At 37.2% G+C, this 20,915-nt stretch overlaps 1 protein-coding gene across 1 annotated transcript; it reads right to left on the reverse strand.

Moving 5' to 3' along the window:
* Nucleotides 1-8,097: 8,097 nt before the first annotated feature.
* On the reverse strand, nucleotides 8,098-8,991 carry LOC126063734 (olfactory receptor 10AG1-like). The gene has a single exon (XM_049862128.1). It carries the CDS (start codon nucleotides 8,989-8,991, stop codon nucleotides 8,098-8,100), a length of 894 nt encoding a protein of 297 aa, XP_049718085.1.
* Nucleotides 8,992-20,915: the final 11,924 nt, after the last annotated feature.

Consider the following 20,915-nt stretch of genomic DNA (forward strand, 5'->3'; position numbering starts at 1 on the left):
TTTTTTTTTTTTTTCTCAAAGGACAATAGTTATCTGCAGAGGATGGCTTTACTTCAAAATCTTAAGCATCTGTGTTATAATTCATCAATAGGCACCTGTCAAAGACTGCAAATAGTATGTCTATCTGCCACTGACTCTTAGAGCACCATTGAGTCAGCTGAATCATATGTCCCAAGTGGCAGGGAAGCTTGCACAGCAGCCTGAACCTATTGCAGAGTTGTCTGGGTCCCATTCAAAAACTAGGAGCTTTTTGAGTTACTTGATAAATAGGCTGGAGTAGCACACCAAAATGAGGAGTATGTTGCTTTCACAATCCAAAGAGGCATTGTGCCTCTTTTTTAGGTGTGGGAGGGGCCTGATGCACTAACTTATCCTTCACTCTAGAAGGAACATCTCAATATGCTCCACATCACTGGACCCCTAGAAATTTCTCTGAGGTGGAAGGCACTTAAACTTTTGTGAGATTAATTTCTCACCCTCTAGCACACAAATGACTTACCAGTAAGTCCAGAGTCATTGACACTTCTTTTTCATTTGTCTGATCAACATAGTGTCATCAATGTAATGGATCATTGTAATGTCTTATGGAAGGGAAAGTCAGTCAAAGTCCTTGTGAACTAAATTATGACATAGGGCTGGAGACTTGGTGTAGCTCTGGGGTAGGCAACTGAAGGTGTATTGCTGGCCTTGCCAGCTGAAGGCAAACTGTTTGTGGTGGTTCTTTGAAACGGGTATGGAAAAAAAGGCATTAGCTGAGATCAATAACTGCATACCAGGTTCCAGGAGATGTACTAATTTGCTTAAGCAATGAAACCACATCTGTAATAGCAACTACAATTGTAGTCACTACCTGGTTAAATTTTCTATAATCCACTGTCATTCTCAAAGATCTATCTCTTTTTTTCACAGGCCAAATAGATGAGTTGAACAAGGTTGTGGTGGGAATAACCCTTTCTTGGATTGAATTATGTCCCCCCCCCAAAAAAAAAGGTATGCATCAATTTGGCTTGGCCATGATTTCCAGTATTGTGTGGCTGTCCTCCATATTGAGATTGTAATTTTATGTTAAAGAGAATTAAGATGGGATTGTAGCACCCTTATTAAGGTCACATCCCTGATCTAATGTAAAGGGAGTTTCCCTGGTGTGTGGCCTGCACCACATTTTATCTTACAAGAGATAAAAGGAAAGGGAAGTAAGCAGAGAGTGTGAGACCTCATACCACCAAGAAAGAAGCACTGGGAGCAGAGTGAATCTTTTGGACCTGGGGTTCCTATGAGGAGAAGCTCCTAGTCCAGGGGAAGATTGATGACAAAGAGCTTCTACCAGAGCTGAAAGAGAAAGCCTTCCCTTGGAACTGACCCCCTGAATTTGGACTTCTAGCCTACTAGACTGTGAGAGAATAAATTCCCCTTTGTTAAAGCCACTCACTGGTGGTATTTCTGTGATAGCAGCACTAGATGACTAAGGGAAAATCTTTGCATCCTTCAAGTCCTTGATGGTGGCAGTAATCTCTTCAGTCTCTCCTGGAATGCAGTATTGCTTTTGGTTTACTATTTTCCTATGTACGGGCAGTTCTAATGTCTTCCTCTTGGCTTTTCCTATCATAATAGCTCTTATTCCATTTGTCAGGGATCCAATGTGGTGTTTCTTCCAGTTGCTGAGTGTATCTATTCCAAATATACATTCCTGAACTGGGGAAATCACTAAAGGATGGGTTCAGGGACCCACTGGACATACTGTAAGATGGACATGAGTTAAGACTCCATTAATAACCTGACTTCCATATACCCTACACTGACTGGTGGGCCACAGTGACATTTTGGGTCTCCTGGAATTAGCGTCAGTTCAGAGCCAGAATCCAGTAATCGCTGAACAGTCACTCTTGTAAAAAGCTATAGATCCCTTTGGGGAAAGATGGGAGAACGATCAACCGTATAAATTTTTGGCAGTCTATTGGTGTCCTTCCTCAAGAGGACCTGCCTCCCCTTGATTTAAGAAGTCGTAGGTCTTTAAACTCACTCAAATCTGGGAATTTACTGAGGGACCATGATTCTCTATTCTGGCAATTCGGATTAGACTGCTGTTTACTTGATCTAGCATTCATTGGCTTGTACAGATAAAGTAAATATTTACTAGGTTTCCTATCTACTTCACTCCTAAGGACTCCATGACTAAGTAGCCAATGCTGTAAATCCATATCAGTCAGACAAATCTGATTACTGCTTTGACTCTGCTGTCCATTACAGTAAGAATAGCCACCTTGTCTTTGTAGGTTGAGTGCTGACTCTTGGCCTTGACCACCATAAGGTCCAATTATTTTTTTTTTAGTTAGGCATCTTAATTCAGTTAGAGCAATTTCCACTGAAAAGGCTGTATATAAGTGAAGATGTTAAGTAAATTCCTTAATTACAAATGTGATCATAATTACAGACTGTAACAATGTCATTGATAAACTAAGTCAATGTTAGGTGTGCTCTTAACATGTTAATTCTCATAAAAAGTCTGTAAGGTTCTTTTTTTTTGTCAAATATAAAAAGTGACAATTAAGCATTAAATAATTTTCCAAGTCAAACAAAAACTTAAGTGATGAAGGCCTAACTCAAACCCAGGTCTGGACATAGATCATAGGTAAGAACAAAAAAACCAAACCCATTGCTCTTAAGTCAGTCAGACTCATAGGGACCCTACAGGACAAAGTAGAACTGTCCATAACTTATCTAAGGGGTAGCTGGTGGATTTGATCTGCCCTATTTTGGTTAGCAGCCATAGAACCTAACCACTGCTCTAGCAGAGATTCAGAACATGGGTAGTGAGTTAAAATACTTGTATTATGTGAAGTAGGAAAGATTATGCAAACTCTTTGTGTCTCTCTGTTTTGTTCATCTATAAAATAACGTGAGAGCATTAACACTTTAAGTCCCAGCAAGCCCCAGAAGGTGAAGTACGAAGTGTGACCCAGGAGGAGGTAAGCTACACTTCAAAAGAACTGTGTGAATTTTCTAACACGTACAAACAAAAATCTGGGGAATATATGTGGGAATGGCTGGTGGACCCAAACTGCCAAAGTGTTCTCTATAGAAAATCTTAAGCACTTTCATGGATTTCCATTGAACTTGGAATAATTCAAATTTCTTCCCAGGAATTAAAAACTGTTGTATAACTTGGCCCCTACCTTTATTTCCATGCTCATCTGCTAACACATTTTTTCCCCAGGCAATTGGCTCTTGAGGCTTCTAAGAATGTAAAACTTAATGGTCTTCTTTTGCTTTTTCATCTACCTAAAATAATCTTTAAATAGTTATGCCTTCTAGCTGTTTAGGACTCAGTTCAAATGTTACTTCTTCAGAGAGGATTTTCCAGGTTTACCATGTCTTTGTTGTTAGGTGCTGTCTAGTTGGTTCAGACTCATGGGAACCTATGTACCGCAGAACAAAACACTGCCTGGTCCTGCACCTTCCTTACAATCCTAATTATGCTTGAGCCCATTGTTGCAGCCACTGTGTCAATCGTCTCATTGAGGGTCTTCCTCTTTTTCACTAATCCTCTACTTTACCAAGTATGATGTCCTTCTCCAGGGACTGATCTCTCCTGATGACATGTCTAAAGTATGTAAAACACCGTCTCGCCATCCTTGCTTCTAAGGAGAATTCTGGTTGTACTTCTTCCAAGCAGATTTGTTCATTCTTTGGTGGTCCATGGTTTATTCAATATTCTTTGCCGACGCCAAAATTCAAAGGTGTCAATTCTTCTTCGGCCTTCCTTATTCATTGTATAGCTTTCATATGCACATGATGCAGTTGAAAATACCATGGCTTGGGTCAGACAAACCTTTGTCTTCAAGGTGACATCTTTGCTTTTCAACACTTTAAGGAGGTCCTTTGCAGCAGATTTGTCCAATGCAATGTGTCTTTTGAATTCTTGACTGCTGCTTCCATGGATGTTGATTGTGGATCCAAGTAAAATGATATCTTTGACAACTTCAATCCTTTCTCTGTTTATCATGATGTGGCTTATTGGTCCAGTTGTGAGGATTTTTGTTTTCATTATGTTGAGGTGTAATCCACACTGAAGGCTGTGGTGTTTGATGTTCATCAGTAGGTGCTTCAAGTCCTCTGCACTTTCAGCAAGCAAGGTTGTGTCATCTGTATAATGCAGGTTGTTAATGAGTCTTCTTCCAATCCTGATACCCCATTCTTCTTCATATAGTCCAGCTTCTCCTATTATTTGCTCAGCATACAGATTGAATAGGTATGGTGAAAGGACATAACCTTGACCTAAAACTTTCCTGATTTTAAACCACTCAGTATCCCCTTATTCTGTCCAAACAACTACCTCTTATTCTGTGTACAGGTTCCTCACGGGCACAATTAAGTGTTCTGGGATTCCCAGTCTTCTCAATGTTATCCATAATTTGTTATGATCCACACAGTAGGATGCCTTTGCATAGTCAACAAAACACAGGAAAATATCCTCTGGTATTCTCTCATTTCAGCCAGGATCTATCTGACATCAGCAATGATATCCCTGGTTCCACCTCCTCTTCTGCATTTGGCCTGAATTTCTGGCAGTTCCTTGTCGATATACTGCCACAGCCGCTTTTGAATGATCTTCAGCAAAATTTTGCTTGTAGGTGATATTAAAAATATTGTTTGATAATTTCTGCATTTGGTTGGGTCACCTTTCTTGGGAACAGGCATAAATATGGACCTCTTCCTGTTGGTTGGCCAGGAAGCTCTCTTCCAAATTACTTGGCATTTCCAGGGCAGCATCTGTTTCTTGAAAGATCTCAATTGATACTCCGTCAATTCCTGGAGCCTTGTTTTTCGCCAATGCCTTCCATGCAGCTTGGACTTCTTCCTTCAGTACCATCGGTTCCTGATCATATGCTACCCCTTGAAATGGTTGAGCATTGACTAATTCTTTTCGGTATAATGACTCTGTGTATATCTTCCAGCTTCTTTTGATGCTTCCTGCATCGTCTAATATTTTCCCCGTAGAATCTTTCGCTATTTTAACTCAAGGCTTGAATTTTATTTTTCAGTTCTTTCAGTGTGAGAAAGGACGAGCATGTTCTTCCCTTTTGGTTTTCTATCTCCAGCTCCTTGCATATGTCATTATAATACTTTACTTTGTCTTCTCATGCCACTCTTTGAAATCTTCTGTTCTGTTCTTGTACTTCATCATTTCTTCCTTTTGCTTTAGCTGCTTGACTTTGAAGAGGATGTTTCAGATTATCCTCTGACATCCATCCTGGTCTTTTGTTCCTTTCCTATCTTTTCAATGACCTCTTACTTTCTTCATGTATGGTGTCCTTAATGTCATTCCACAACTCACCTGGTCTTCGGTCATTAGCGTTCTTCAACGCTTCAAATCTGTTCTTGAGATGATCTCTAAATTCAGGTGGGATATACTCAAGGTCGTATTTTGGCTCTCATGGACTTGCTCTGATTTTTTTCAACTTCAGCTTGAACTTGCATTTGAGCAATTCATGGTCTGTTCGACAGTCAGTCCCTGGCCTTGTTCTGACTGATGATATTGAGCTTTTCCGTTGTCTCTTTCCGCAGATGTAGTCAATTTGATTCTTGTGTATTCCATCTGGTGAAGTTCATGTGTATAGTCACCATTTACACTGGCAAAAAAAAGTATTCAAGTCATTGAACTTGCAAAAGTTAATCATGCTATCTGCATCATCGTTTGTATCACCAAGGCCGTATTTTTCAACTACCAGTCCTTCTTCTTTGTTTCCAACTTTCACATTCTAATCTCAAGTAACTATCCATGCATCCAGATTGCATGTTTGATCAATTTCAGACTGCAGAAGCTGGTAAAAATCTTCAATTTCTTTATCTTTGGCCTTAATGGTTGGTGCATAAATTTGAATAATAGTCGTGTTAACTGGTCTTCCTTGTAGGTATATGAATATTATCCTATCACTGACTGTGTTATATTTCAGGGTAGGTCTTGAAATGTTCTTTTTGATGATGAATGCAACACCATTCCTCTTCAAGCTGTCATTCCCGGCACAGTTTTTAGTAGACTATATGATTGCCCTATTCAAAATGGCCAGAACCAGTCCATTTCAGCTCCCTAATGCCTAGAATATTGATCTTTATGTGATCCATTTCATTTTTGATGATTTCCAATTTTCCTAGATTCATACTTGGTACATTCCAGGTTCTGATTATTAATGGATGTTAGCAGCTACTTCTCATTTTGCGTTGTGTAACATCAGCAAATGTATACCCCAAAAGCATTAGTCCATCCACGTCATTAAGGTCGACTCCACTTTGAAGAGGCAGCTCTTCCCCAGTCATCTTTTGAGTGCCTTCCAGCATGGTGGGGGGGGGGGGGTTCATTGTCTGGGGCTATCTCAGACAATGTTCTGCTGCTTTCATAAGTTTTTCACTAGCTAACTCTTTCCAGAAGTAGACTACCCAGTCCTTCTTCTTAGTCTGTCTTAGTCTGGATGTCCCTACGTGTCTGTCAATTTTTTGTACTGTGGGGGCTTGCATGTTGCTGTGATGCTGGAAGCTATGCCATTGGCATTCAGACACCAGCAGGGTCACCCATGGAGGACAGGTTTCAGCCGAGCTTCCAGACTAAGGTTTATCATAGAGACTATATTATTATTTTTATTCCACCAAGCACTGCACTGAATCTGTGCAAATGAAATGATGCGTAGCCTCCCACCATTTCACAGATCCTCACTCTCTCTCTTCAGAACTCATTGTTTGTGCATTGTTTGCCTTCTGTCTTGTCACTATTCACTGAACAACACTGTATAACAAATATTTACAAAACGTTTGCATTGTATTAGATATCATAAGTAATCTAGATTTAATTTAAAGTATATGGAAGTTTGTGCATAGGTTATATGCAAATATAGTGTCATTTTATATAAGGGACTTGAGTTTCCACAGATTTTGGTATTCCTGGGGGGTCCTGTACCAAATCTCCCCTGGATAACTAAGGAACATAAAAAAAGGAACATAGCATAGCATTAATTAATGGTTATTGCAAACCTGGTTTTTAAAATAGGTATCACAACCGTATGTACACTCATGGCAGTGAAATGTTTAGGCTAAGTAATATAACAGATTATATGTTACAACTGACTAAACTAAATTAGCCCAAGCAAAAATTCCTACTGAAGGAGGACATTGCACAATAAAATTACAGAATTACTAACACAGTGATTTGTTCTATGCTAATATATATATATCAGAAATCCTCGTGGTGTAGTGGTCAAGAGCTACAGCTGCTAACCAAAAGGTCGGCAGTTCAAATCCACCAGGTGCTCCTTGCACACTATGAGGCAGTTGTACTCTGTCCTATAAGATCACTGTGAGTCGGAACCAACTCAACGACAATAGGTTCAGGTTTTTATTATATATATTACTTGTATAATTTGTGCAGAAGGTTCTGACAACATTACGAGAGATTTTTAACTTGGAAATGATTGTACTGTTTGGAAAGACAAGGTGTCTTAATAATCTAGTGCTGTTATACCAGATATACCAAAATTGTATAGCCTAACAAAGAGAAATTTATTTTCTCACAGTCTAGGAATCTAGAAATCCAAATTCAGAGAGAGAATTTCAGAGGAAGCTTTCTCTCTCTGCTAGCTCCGCAGTAAGGTCCTTGTCATCAATCTTCCCCTGGTCTAGGAGCTTCTCAGTGCAGGGATCAAAGGACATGCTTCCATCCTGGTTCATCATTCTTCATGGTAGGAGGTCCCCCTATCTCTATGTTAGCTTCTCTCTTTTATCACAAAATACATTGGCTCAAGCTACAACTTAATGTTGTAGAGTGAGTCCTGCCTCTCTAATCCTGCCTCATTTACATCAAAGAGTTAGGGTTTATAACACATAGGAAAATCACCAAACCAGTTGTCTTCTAGAAGGTTTCGACTCAAATCACAAAATGGCAGACTATCAAGCAGTACTTAGAATCATAGCCTAGCCAAGCTGATGCACATTTTGGAGGGACACAACTAAACCATAACACAAGTTATGGTTAAAAGTATACATCTGTTGAAATTTAATTAAAAATATGTAAGAAAGGAATTTTCATACATTACCTGATTCTTTAGTGAATTATTTACATAGCAATTTTCTCAGTGCTATTTTGACATCCTTATTTCTTAGACTATATATCATGGGATTAAACACAGGAGTTAGGATAGTGTAGAAAAGAGATAGCTCTTTGTCATTTCCTTCTGAGTGTCTAGTATTGGGTCTTAAGTAGGCAATAATACCCGATCCAAAGAATAACACCACAACCATAAGATGAGATGAGCAGGTGGAGAAGGCTTTGGCTTGACTTATGGTCGATGGTAACTTCAGGATGATGGAGATGATTTTACTGTAGGAGCCCAGTATCAACAGAAAGGGAACCATGACAAATAACACAGAAAGTATGTAGACCAACATCTCATTTACAAAGGTGTCCCCACAAGCCAGCTTGAGTATTTGGGGAATATCACAGAAGAAGTGGTTAATTTGTTTAGATCCACAAAAAGGCAGAGAGAAAATCTGATACGTCTGCCCTATCTGAACTGGGATTCCAGTGGCCCAGGAGCCAGTCACCAACTGGATACAGACCCTGTGGTTCATGACTAGAGGATAGTGCAGAGGGTTACAAATGGCCACAAAGCGGTCATAGGCCATCACTGCCAGGAGCAAACACTCTGTGCTTCCGAACGTGAAGAAAAAGTACATCTGTGTAGCACAGGCAACTAAGGAAATTCTTCTTCTCTGGGTTCCTAGATTCATCAGCATTCTGGGGAGAGTAGATACATAGCAGGTTTCCAAGAAGGAAAAATTTGCCAGGAAAAAATACATAGGGCTCTGGAGAGCAGGGTACATTTTTGTTATGAGAAATATGGTACCATTGCTCATCAGGATAATGATATAGATGATTAAAAATAATCCAAAAAGAAACCACTGGAGATGGGGCATGTCAGCAAAGCCCAAGAGAACAAATTCCATCACTTCGGTTAGATTATCTTGTGGTGGTTTTACCTGATGATTCATCTGTGGAAAAGGTAAATTTACATGAGCATTTCCTTTTAACCTTCCTTATCTCTAAATCATATGGAGGTGTCTGGATTGGATTTTATGACCAATGCAATTGTTTGCACTTTAAGAATGATGCTACTTAAGTACATCCCACATCCTCCTGTTATATCACAGTAAACAGCCCCCTAGAATTTATTTTAAGATCATTTCATTATACTTTCAGAGCACAGCCCAGGATAGAACAAGCTATACCTAACTCAACAAGGCACTGGAGCAATTGGTAACTGCTGGAGATGGACCCTCAGCTTTGCCATCTAATCTCACTTTAAATTCATTACACATCTTGACAATCCTACTGTACTTCCCTATGCATTTTCTCAGTGACGCTTCTGAAAAACTATATCATAAAGTGTCTTCTAGCATACGTTTTCAACTGCCTGTTTCAAAGTTCCCTTCTCCCGTCTGTTCATGATTTTAAGCATATACCCAAACCATTGCCATTGAGTCGATTCCAACTCACAGCGGCCCTATAGGCACAAGTAGGATTACCACGTAAGATTTCCAAGGAGTGGCTGGTAGACTTGAACTACCAACATTTTGGTTAGAAGCCAAGCACTTAACTACAGTGCCACCAGGTCACCTATAAGCATATAATATAGTTCATATTAGAGATTTAGAAAGAAAAGTGTGAGAATATTTCATTTTGCAGAGGAAAATACAACAAATGTCTTTTGGTAGGATGTTAAGTATACAGGATAAGACGATATTATTCAGGGAAATTGTCCTGAGAACATTGATTCAGATACTAATAATAAATGTGGTCACCCTGGAAAAACAGGGGTAGCATGGAGGGTATTTGTTTCCCGTGTTTATATGTGGGACAGAAGGAGGAATGATATTGGGTGTTATACCCACTGTGGTCTGCACACCCAACATTATTTTTGTTGTTTCTAAAAAAACAATTTAGATAACTGTTTCTAAACTCACTTTTCTTTAGATATAAAGATATTGAGATTCACTAAGTGTGGATAATTCAACCAATTGCATGTAGATTTTGATTGCAAATGAGTATCTTTTAATGGACTTGAGTTTGACTCCTTTCTCCACAATTTATTGTCATTGTGATATTAAGCTATTACTTAAAGTTTCTAGGCTTTACTTCTTTGTGAGAATTAAATGAGGTAATGTTGGTAAAATGTATCCCCTACTTACCAATTTTAAACTGATTATTTTTTAGTTATGGTTCTATAATTATGATTAAGATAATATATCCTTTAATTCTGTAGCCCTAGAATTTAACAGATTGCCTATTTCAGTATTTGATAAAGTGGTTTTGAATTCCTGTTTTTGGTGATTGTTTTTCCCACTGTTTCCTTTCATCATCCTCAAGACAAGAACTAGTTAGTGTAACTCCTAAGGTGCAACATTTAAGGAGGCTCAGGGCCCTCCTTGCACTTGCACAATTCTGAAAGTGAGTGCCTTCTTAAATTTTGCAAAAGGCAAGGTGCCTCTTGTCTCGCCCTGCTTTTCATCTCTCCTTCCTAATACGTTTGCACTTTGTCCACTAAGTAGAGAAGAAGTGTGGTGCCATGGTTTAAAAAAAGAAAAAAAAAAGCATTGCTAAGGAGTCAATTTCAACTCATAGCTACACTGTAGGTCAGAGTAGAATTGACCCATAGGATTTCCAAGGCTGTAAATCTTTAGGGAAGCCAACTGCCATACCTTTATTCTGTGGAGCAGCTGGAGAGTTTGAACTGTTGACCTTTTGATTAGGAGACAATCACTTAACCACTGTGCCACCAAAGCTCTGTGCCATGGTTATAGAAGAATATCTCCCAGATAGACAGAAATCGAATTATAGCTCCAACACCTAGCTGTGTGATGACTTCATGTAAGTTAACTAATCTTTCCATGTCACATTTTGCTCAGCTGTAAAATGACTAGCAACTATATCAACATTTAGTGGTGTTGAGTGAATCAAATCATTTAATATAATTAAAAAACCTTGAAGAAGCCCTGACATTTAAAAAACCCTCTTATTATTGTTATCCATTGTTGTCATAGGAAACCCTGTTGGTGTATTGATTAAGGACTATGGCTGCTAACCAAAAGGTCCACAGTTCAAATCCACCAAGCACTCCTTGGAAACTCTATGGGGCAGTTCTCTGACCAATAGGGTACCTATGAGTTGAAATTGACTCGACTGCAACAGGTTTTTATTGTCATCTATTATTGTTACTGTTATTAGCAGTTACTTATTATTAACATCCATTTATCTTAATTATTATTGAAACTAATGTTAATTTACTGTCCTGAACTTTACTCAGTATGCTATGCAACATGAACGATACTCTCTAGCTAATTTATTTTCCTTTCGTATAACAGGACTGTTGTGGGAAAGAAGTGAGATCTTAAAAGCAATTATCAAAATGTTACAAACTCCAAGAACGTTCAACTCAAAAGCTGTGATTTCCCCATGAGTTCTCTGCCAATATTTGGGTTTATATCATTATCTCTGTTTTGTGGACGTGTAGACCCTGTAGTACCCACCACTGCTCAGCACTTAGAATTGCAATTAGGTTAATAGCCTTTGTATGCATTTTCTTTTCCTGATACTAAGCAATCTGAATGGTAAAGGCTGTGATTATTCTCCTACTTGAAATCAATATAGATCCCAGAAAATGGGTGTACACCTAATGTGGTACTCAGGGTTTGATTTTGAACTAAAATAAAGGAATAGACATTATTAAAATGAAAGCATCACCCTTAAGTGGGAGAGAATTAAGATTCAAAAGAGGACAAAAGAACCAAATCTTTATGTATTATGAATGATGACATTTAATAAAAAAAAATTTAATTCTTGTTAATTAAATAAATTGTGAGTGCTAAAAGAAATGTTTTTAATTATACAAACTCAACTTTTTGGTGATGAAATTATCCAGGTATAACATTAAATATGTAAGATTTGTCTGTGTTTTCCTCAAGAGAACAGGGTAGAAAGAGCAGAGATTTACCCTGTGTGTTCTCCCAAAACTATATTACTCTTCTTTCTTGAAAATGTTGTTGTTATTACATAAAGGGAAATAAAACTTAATGCTGTCATGTTTTTATTTGAAATCTAAGCATCCATTCCCTAGAAAAAAATCCAAATGACTCGGGAATGCATAAGAGAACTGAAGGAGTCCTCGTTGTGCAGTGGTTAAGTGCCCAGCTGCTAATCAAGAGGCCAATGGTTCAAACCCACCAGCCAGTCTGTGGGAGGAAGATGAGGCAGTCTGCTTCTGTGAAGATTTACAGCCTTGGGAACCCCGTGAGGCAGTTCTACTCTATCTTATAGGTGGTTATGAGTCAGAATCCACTTGAAGGCAATGAGTTTGGCTTTGGTTAACGGGATTCTGATTCAGTTAAATATTAGTCATTGTCAATGCCCCCAATCTACCTAAACCTCAGCTGTGTTTGTATTTTCAGTATAAATTAGAAATATACACCCTAAAACTAACTTGAAAAACAATATGAACTTAAAACTTTGTATTATTTTATGAATTCTTTAAAGTAAAAATAGTAATTTCTTTAAAATAAATCTTTATTGGATTTCTCAATGGTTGTAAATTTATTTCATGGGTTGTTTTACTTTAAATGTCTTATTAAAATATCAGAACTAAAATACATAAATATAATGCTTATTTGCTACAAAGTCTTTGCTGGAAATGAAGTTTTCCCATAATATTATTTAGTATTCTTACAAAAACAGCAATGTTTCAAATTTTCAGTGTTTCAAAGTTATTAATATCACTATTTAAAATCATTGTTTAAGCTAAATTATATTTAAGAGTCAGAAATATAAATGAGCTGCCTGAATAAAACAGTACCTTGCCTACTCCATATTAAACATTAACTTTAATAATATCATGAACTAAAGTTGAATATTAATATAAAATATTTCATATTTACCTTTCTTATTTTGGATAGTAGGAGGCTTGGTGGTTAAAGTGCTCAGCTGATATCCAAAAGATCAGTAGTTGGAACCCACCAACTGCTCTGTGTGAGGAAGCTGTGGTGGTCAGCTTCCTTAAAGATTTATAGCTTTGGAAACCCAATAAGGCAATTCTAGTCTGTGCTGAAGGTTCACTGTGGGTAGTAATCTACTTGCCTGCAGTGGGTTTGGGTTTGGTTTGTTTGTAATAAATTTATTTCTTCCTCACTGAAGAGTGTTTATGTATTTGTGTATTTAAATTACTTTGGCTGAAACAACTTCTTTCATCAATGGTATTTAATCTACCTTCAAAACATTCTGTTCATTTTGAACATTGAGTGCACTTCAAAAAACAAAAAAAAGTTATCTCCATCCCCTGGGATCTCTCCCACTGGACACAGTTAAATTTCTCATTCAACAAATCTCTTTGGCACTCTCTGAGTTGGTTTAATTATTTATTTTCCTAGGTAGCTCTTACCGTGCAGAATACCCTTCCTTTCAATAGAATAAAGCATGCAGAAAGTCTTATTTCATAGACTTGAATAGGGTCCTGATTGCCCTTAACTGAGCAATACCATTGGAGACCATCCAAAATTCTCACAAACCAATTCTCCCCTTATCTATTATGTCTGCTTCATATGGGCCCTGTTCCTATTAAACTGAGCTCCTGTCACTTTTTTCTGAAGTTATTTGGTTATTCTCTCCTCTGAAATTTGTGTCTTCATCGAAATTCTGGGGCTTGCTTCTATAAAAGTTGTAATAAATGTTCTGACAACAAAGAATATTTCTAGCTACAAATCATACAATAATTTATTTCTTCAAGACTACCCGGACAAACCTAGAACTAAGAACTGGCTGTTAAATATATTAAATCTAGTTCAAAAGTTTTGTTTTTTGGCCCTGAGAATAATCCCCATGGGGGACATTTATTTTATTTGCAGTGCTACACCATCCTTCCCCAATTTCATTTCCCTCTGTGAACCCGTATTTAAGATGTGAATCCTACTAAATTTCATTTAGGAGAAATGAGAATCTGGTAAAATTCCAGCTGATATTAGCGGCAAGACTCCAGGTCACTAGTCTGTCTATTGTTATAAAATACTTCCCCTTCAAGACTTCATATCTGAGTGACAGATAGTTTAAGAATATTGACTTGAAGCCAAGTTTCCCCTTGTGGAAATATGATTTTACTCCTATTATTCAGTAAATAGTGATTCTTAAGGGTTTAATTACCTCCATCTTTGAGGTTGGGAGTGGATTTTATATATTTCCACTACTAACCTAAAGGCTGTATGAAGTATCTATCTGTCTATCTATCTGTCTATCTATCTGTCTGTCTATCTGTCTGTCTACCTATCTATCTATCTATCTATCTATCTATCTATCTATCTATCTATCTATCTATCTATCTATCTATCTATCTATCTATCTATCTATCATCTATCTATCTATCTATCTATCTATCTATCTATCTATCTATCTATCTATCTATCTATCTGTCTATCATCTATCATCTACCTATCTATCTATCATCTACCTATCTGTCTGTCTATCATCTATCTATCTATCTATCTATCATCTATCTATCTATCTATCTATCTATCTATCTATCTATCTATCTATCTATCTATCTATCTATCTATCTATCTCTCTATCTATCTATCTATCTGTCTATCATCTATCTATCATCTACCTATCTATCTATCTATCATCTACCTATCTGTCTGTCTATCATCTATCTATCTATCTATCTATCTATCTATCTATCTATCTATCATCTACCTATCTATCTACATATCTATCTATCTATCAATCATCTATCTATCTATCTATCTATCTATCTATCTATCTATCTATCTATCATCTATCTATCATCTATCTATCATCTATCTATCACCTACCTATCTATCTATCACCTACCTATCTATCTATCACCTACCTATCTATCTATCATCTACCTATCTATCTATCTATCATCTATCTATCCATCCATCCATCCATCCATCCATCCATCCATCCATCCATCCATCCATCCATCCATCTATCTATCTATCATCTGTCTGTGTGTCTATCTATCTAATCTGTCTGTCTATCATCTATCTATGTATCAAATGACATCTGAAAGCACTTTACAAAAGAGAATATCCATAAAAATATTGAAATGAGCCCTACCTCAATAATAATAATACCTCATATACATGTGAAAGCTGGAAAATGAATAAGGAATACTGAAAAAGAATTGACACCTTTGAATTGTGGTGTTGGCAAAGAATATTGAGTATACCATGGATTGCCAAAGGAATGAACAAATCTGTCTTGGGAAAAGTACAGCCAGAATGCTCCTAAGAAGCGAGGATGGTTGAGACTACATCTCACATACTTTGGACATGTTATCAGAGGGTATCAGTCCCTGGAAAAAAAATCATGCTTGGTAAAGTAGACGGTCACTGAAAAAGAAGACCCTCAATGAGGTGGATTGACACAGTGGCTACACAATGGGCTCAAGCATAACAAAGATCATGAGGGTGGCACAAGACCAGGCACTGTTTCATTCTATTGTATATCGGGTCACTATGAGTTAGAACTGACTCGATGGCACCTAACAAAAACAACACCACCTCAATAATCAGAAATAGTCAAATTGAAATTACAATAATATATTCTACATCAGGAAACCCTGGTAGCATAGTGGTTAAGAGCTATGGCTGCTAACCAAAAAGGTCGGCAGTTTGAATCTACCAGGTGCTCCTTGGAAGCCATATGAGGCAGTTCTACTCTGTCGTATAGGGTCACTATGAGTTGTAATCAACTCAATGGCAAGGGTTTTTTTTTTTTTTTTTAATTCTACATCAAGCTAATAGATAAAAATGTTTAAGTAAGATAATACTGAGTGGTGGTCAGGAAGTGGAACATCACATTGGCACTTCCAAACACTGCTATTACAAGTATTACAAGTATAAATTGATGCATCCACTTTGAAAAATTATTTAAGAGCTAAATAAATGCCTGATAATTTCAAAAATAATCCCCACTCTAATGAAAAAAGAGGAAGACCCTCAATGAGATGGATTGACACAGTCGCTGCAAAAATGGACACAAGCATGACGTGAGGATGATGAAGGACTGGGCTGTTTTGTTCTGTTTTGTAAATGCTCACTCTGAGTCAGGCCTATCTTGAAAACAATAACAACTAAGAATTCCTGTGTGCACTGCAACAGTATGCATTAATCAAAGTGCAACTTCCCAAATGCCCACCATTGTAGACCGTATTTTTTTTTAATAATTTTTATTGTGCTGTAAGTGGAAGTTTACAAATCAAGTCAGTCTGTCACATATAAACTTATATACACCTTACTACATACTCCCATTTACTCTCCCCCTAAAGAGTCAGGCCGCTCACTCCTTCCGGTCTCTTCTTCCGTGACCGTTTTGCCACTTTCTAACCCCCTCTACCCTCCCATCTCCCCTCCAGACAGGAGATGCCAACACAGTCTCAAGTGTCCACCTGATACAAGTAGCTCACTCCTCATCAGCATCTCTCTCCAACCCATTGTCCAGTCCCTTCCATGTCTGATGGGTTGTCTTCAGGAATGGTTCCTGTCCTGGGCCAACAGAAGGTTTGGGGACCATGACCCCCGGGATTCTTCTAGTCTCACGTAGACTGTATTTTTTAATGCTCTGAATATTTATACCATTGAATAAAAAATGTAAATAAAATTGAACAAACTGCAAATATATGCAACATGAATGATTTATAAAATACAATATTCACTGATGAAATTAAAACACATGAAATACGCACTGCATGACTTCATTTACATGAAGTTTGCAAAGAGGGAATATTGATTTGTACTTTTTGATAGACATATTTACAGTGAAGCTATATAGAAAAGCAAGTGCATAAATACAATAAAAGTCACACTTGCGATTATTGCTGGCCTGGGAGGAAGATATGATCAGGAAAAGGTTAGCAATTGACTTCTACAGTGCTGGTAAAATTCTGTGTATCAATCTACTTGGAAGTTACATGGGTGTTGGCTTAAAATTTTTAAAAATTAATTAGCAATACATTTTTTAATTAATATTTTATTTATTTATTGGTGAAAGTTTACACAGTAAGGTAGGTTTCCATTTCACACTTTCTGTACAAATTGTTCAGTGACGTTTGTCACAATGTGTCAACCTTCTCTTTACTTGTGTTCTGTTTGTTCCATTTTCAGTACTCTCTTCCATTCCCCCTTATCTTCTTTGCTTTTGAGTAATTGTTGACCTTTCGGTCCCATACTGATGGTTTTTACATAGATTGCTGATCTTATGAGTAATATTTATTTTGTGTGCTACTCTGCTTTTTTGCTAAAAGGTGATCTCAGGGGATAACCTCTGTTCTAGTTTTAAAGGGTGTCCTGGGGCAATAATCTCAGAGAAAACTGTCTTTTCTTCACATTGTCTGGCCTTTTTTTTTTTTTAATAAGAATTTGAGTTCTGCTTCACATTTTTCTCCCATTCCATCTGGACCATCTATTGCAACACCAGTCAGAACAGTCAGTGGTTATAGCTGGGCACCATCTATTTTTTCTGGTCTCAGGGTAGATGATGTTGTGGCTCATGAAGACTTCTTTCTTCTCTAAGCTTTTCGTTACCTTCTTACTGTTTTGCTCCTGGTGAGTAGACACTGGTAGTTGTGCCTTACATGGCTGCTCTCAGGCTTTAACACCCCAGATGATACCCACTTCGCTAGGCTGCAGATCATGGTTTTTCTGTATTATATTGTGCCAATTGACTGAGTTGACTCATGAGACTATGGTCCTAAGCTTTCAAACCCGGAAAACCAATATTGGAAGATACTTGGTTACATCTGTGGAGTATCTGTTTTCAGTGAATATATGTGCCTGCGCCCACATATTTGTACTTACGTGTACCAATAGATCTATCTGTTCTCACCTATATGAACACCTATACCTATCCATATACCAATAAACCTATATTCATCCATATTTGCTTAAACACTTGTTTTTCCTTTGGTTGTGCTGTGCTCCCTACATCCACATTCAGTGCCCACTTTTCCCATTGCTAAACTAAATAAATAAAATACCAGTCTCAATGATATTCAGTGGACTTTCCCCTCCCCAACATCTCTTCCTGGTAACTACCAATGAACACTGGTCTCTGTATGTACACCTATTTTTGTCTTCTTAGCATACCGTTTTCCTTACATTCTTGACTTATTTTCTCTTAGCATTATGCCCTTCAGTTTCATTTGTGTTATAACACATTTCACAGACTCATCATCGTTCTTTATGGCTGCATAGTATTCCATTGTACATATGTATCACAATCTGATCATCCATTCATCTGTTGATGGGCATTTCACTTCTTTCCATTTATTTGCTATGCAGTTTCTTGTAGTGCTTGTACCATTTTACAGCCCCACCAGCAATGATAACTATTACAGTCTCCCCACATCCTCTTCACCATTTGTTGTTATCTGTTATTATTGTTTTTTTATCAGTGCCATTTTATCTGGAGTAATATGGTATCTCATTTTAGTTTTGATTTGCATCTCTTTATTATTTTTTTGCATTATGTTCATTATAACTTATTCTTTTTTTAAATTGTGCTTTTAAGTGAAAGTTTACAATTCAAGTCAGTTTCTCATACAAAAAGTTATACACACGTTGTTATGTGACCCTAGTTGCTCCCCCTAAAATGTTAACAGCACACTCCTTTTCTCTATCCTGTATTTCCTGTGTCCACTCAACCAGCTCACTAATGCCTATGATATCAATGTTTATGCATCACATTTCATTTTTGACAATGTCCAATTTTCCTATATTCATAATCTGTACCTTCTGCTTTCTGATTATTAATGGATATTTGCAGCTGTTTCTTCTCATTTTAAGTCAGGCCACATGTGCAAATGAAGGTCCCAAAAGCTTTACTCCATTAAAAGATCAACTGTACTTTGAAGAGGCAACTCTTTCCCAGTCATATTTTGTGTGCCTTCCAACGTGAAGGGCTCATCTTCTGGCACTGTATCAGACAATATTCTGCAGCTATTTACAAGGCTTTTCACTGGCCTTTTTTTTTTTTTTTCCGTAGGAAGATCGTCAGGACCTTCCTCCTAGTCTTAGTTTGGAAGTCTGCTGAAACCTATGCACCACGGGTGACCCTGCTGGAATTTGAAAAATCTGTGACATAACTTTCAGCATCACAGCAACATGCAAGGCACCACAGAAGGCCAGTGGAAATAGCAATAGGAGTATCAATATAAGCTATTATTCTAGCCTAGACAGTTCTGAGAATTTAATTGGATTTCATTATATTATGATAGTTTCAAAAAGGTAATAGCATGCTAAGAAATAAAAATAACATATATCTGTACAATACTTAGAAAAATTTAAACATGAAAATTTTCATAAATGAAATAATTATTCTTAGTACATATTAAAGTATTTTAATAGATGTCTTAGATATATTTGTTTCTGATACCATGTTATCGTCATATTTCAGAATGACCTTATTCTAATTTTAGAAGCTTTTTTAAGGAATAATTTACATAAGATAAAATACATCCTTTACAATCCATTTGATGAGATTTGTAGGTGTACTCCCTTGTAAAACTATTTTCACAGTTGAGATACAGAACATTTATATGATTCCCAAAAGTCTCCTTGCGCTTTTGCAATCTATTCCATTCATATACTCTTCACTGTAGAAAATCACTGATCATGTTTCTGTAAGAGCTCATTTACAATCAGAATGTACTTAGTCTGGAATCCTTTACTCAGTATGATTTTTAAAATTCATCTATGCCGTTTTGTATATAAATGTAGTTAATTCCACTTTATTGCAGAATGGAATTCCATTGGATACATACACCATGCTTTGTTTATTCATTCATCTGTTGATAGACTTTTGTGTTGTTTTAAAGTTTCTGCTATTATGAATATAGTTGTTACGTATAGTCACATAAAATTTTTAATGTGAAATATTTTTTTATGTCTTTTTGGAAAAAAATTTAGGAGTAGAATGGCTGGGTCATATTGTAGGTATGTTTAGCCTTTTGAGACAGAGTTAAACTGTTTTCCAGAGTGATTATACCATTTTACACTCAAATTGTCCAGATGTATGAGACTACCAGTAGCCCAACCCCTTTGTCACTACTTGGCATTGTTAGAATTTTTAATAGTTTTTCCTATTCTAACGGATGTGTTGTGGTATCTCGCTCTGATTTTAATTTGCATTCCTCTAATAACTAATGTGTTGACCATATTTATCTGTGATTATTGGATATTCATGTGTCTTTTTTAATAAAGTGCTTGTCTTAGCCTTCTAATGCTGCTGTAACAGAAATACCACAAGTGGATGGCTTTAACAAACAGAAGTTTATTTTCTCACAGCTAGTCGTCTAGAAGTCAAAATTCAGGGCATCAGCTACAGGGGAAGGCATTCTCTGTCGGCTCTGGAGGAAGCTTTTTGTCATCAATCTTCTCCTGGACTAGGCTTCTCAGTGTAGGAACCCTGGGTCCAAAGGATGCACTCTGCTCCTGGAGCTGCTTTCCTGGTTGTACGAGGGCCTCTCTCCTCTATGCTCAATTCTTTTTTTTATATTTCACAACATACTGACTTATACTACAACTTAATCTTGTAGATTGAGTCCTACTTCATTAACATAACTGCCAACTATCCCATCTCATTAACATCATAGAAAAATAGAGGTAGGATTTATAACACATAGGAAAATCACATCAAATGACAAAATAGTGGACAATCCCACAGTACTGGGAATCATGGCCCAGCCAAATTGATACATATATTTTTGGGGGACACAATTCAATCCATGACAGTGTTTATTCAAATGATTTGCCCACTGTTTTTTGAGTTGCTGGTTTTATTCTTGGATTGTAAAAGTTCTGTTAGT

This window comes from Elephas maximus, chromosome 20 (genome assembly GCF_024166365.1).
Source record: "Elephas maximus indicus isolate mEleMax1 chromosome 20, mEleMax1 primary haplotype, whole genome shotgun sequence".
Lineage (NCBI taxonomy): Eukaryota > Metazoa > Chordata > Mammalia > Proboscidea > Elephantidae > Elephas > Elephas maximus.

What these genes read in the sequence shown, in the direction of transcription:
- LOC126063734 (XM_049862128.1), bottom strand. Translation starts at nt 8,991, where the DNA reads ATGGAATTTGTTCTCTTGGGCTTTGCTGACATGCCCCATCTCCAGTGG.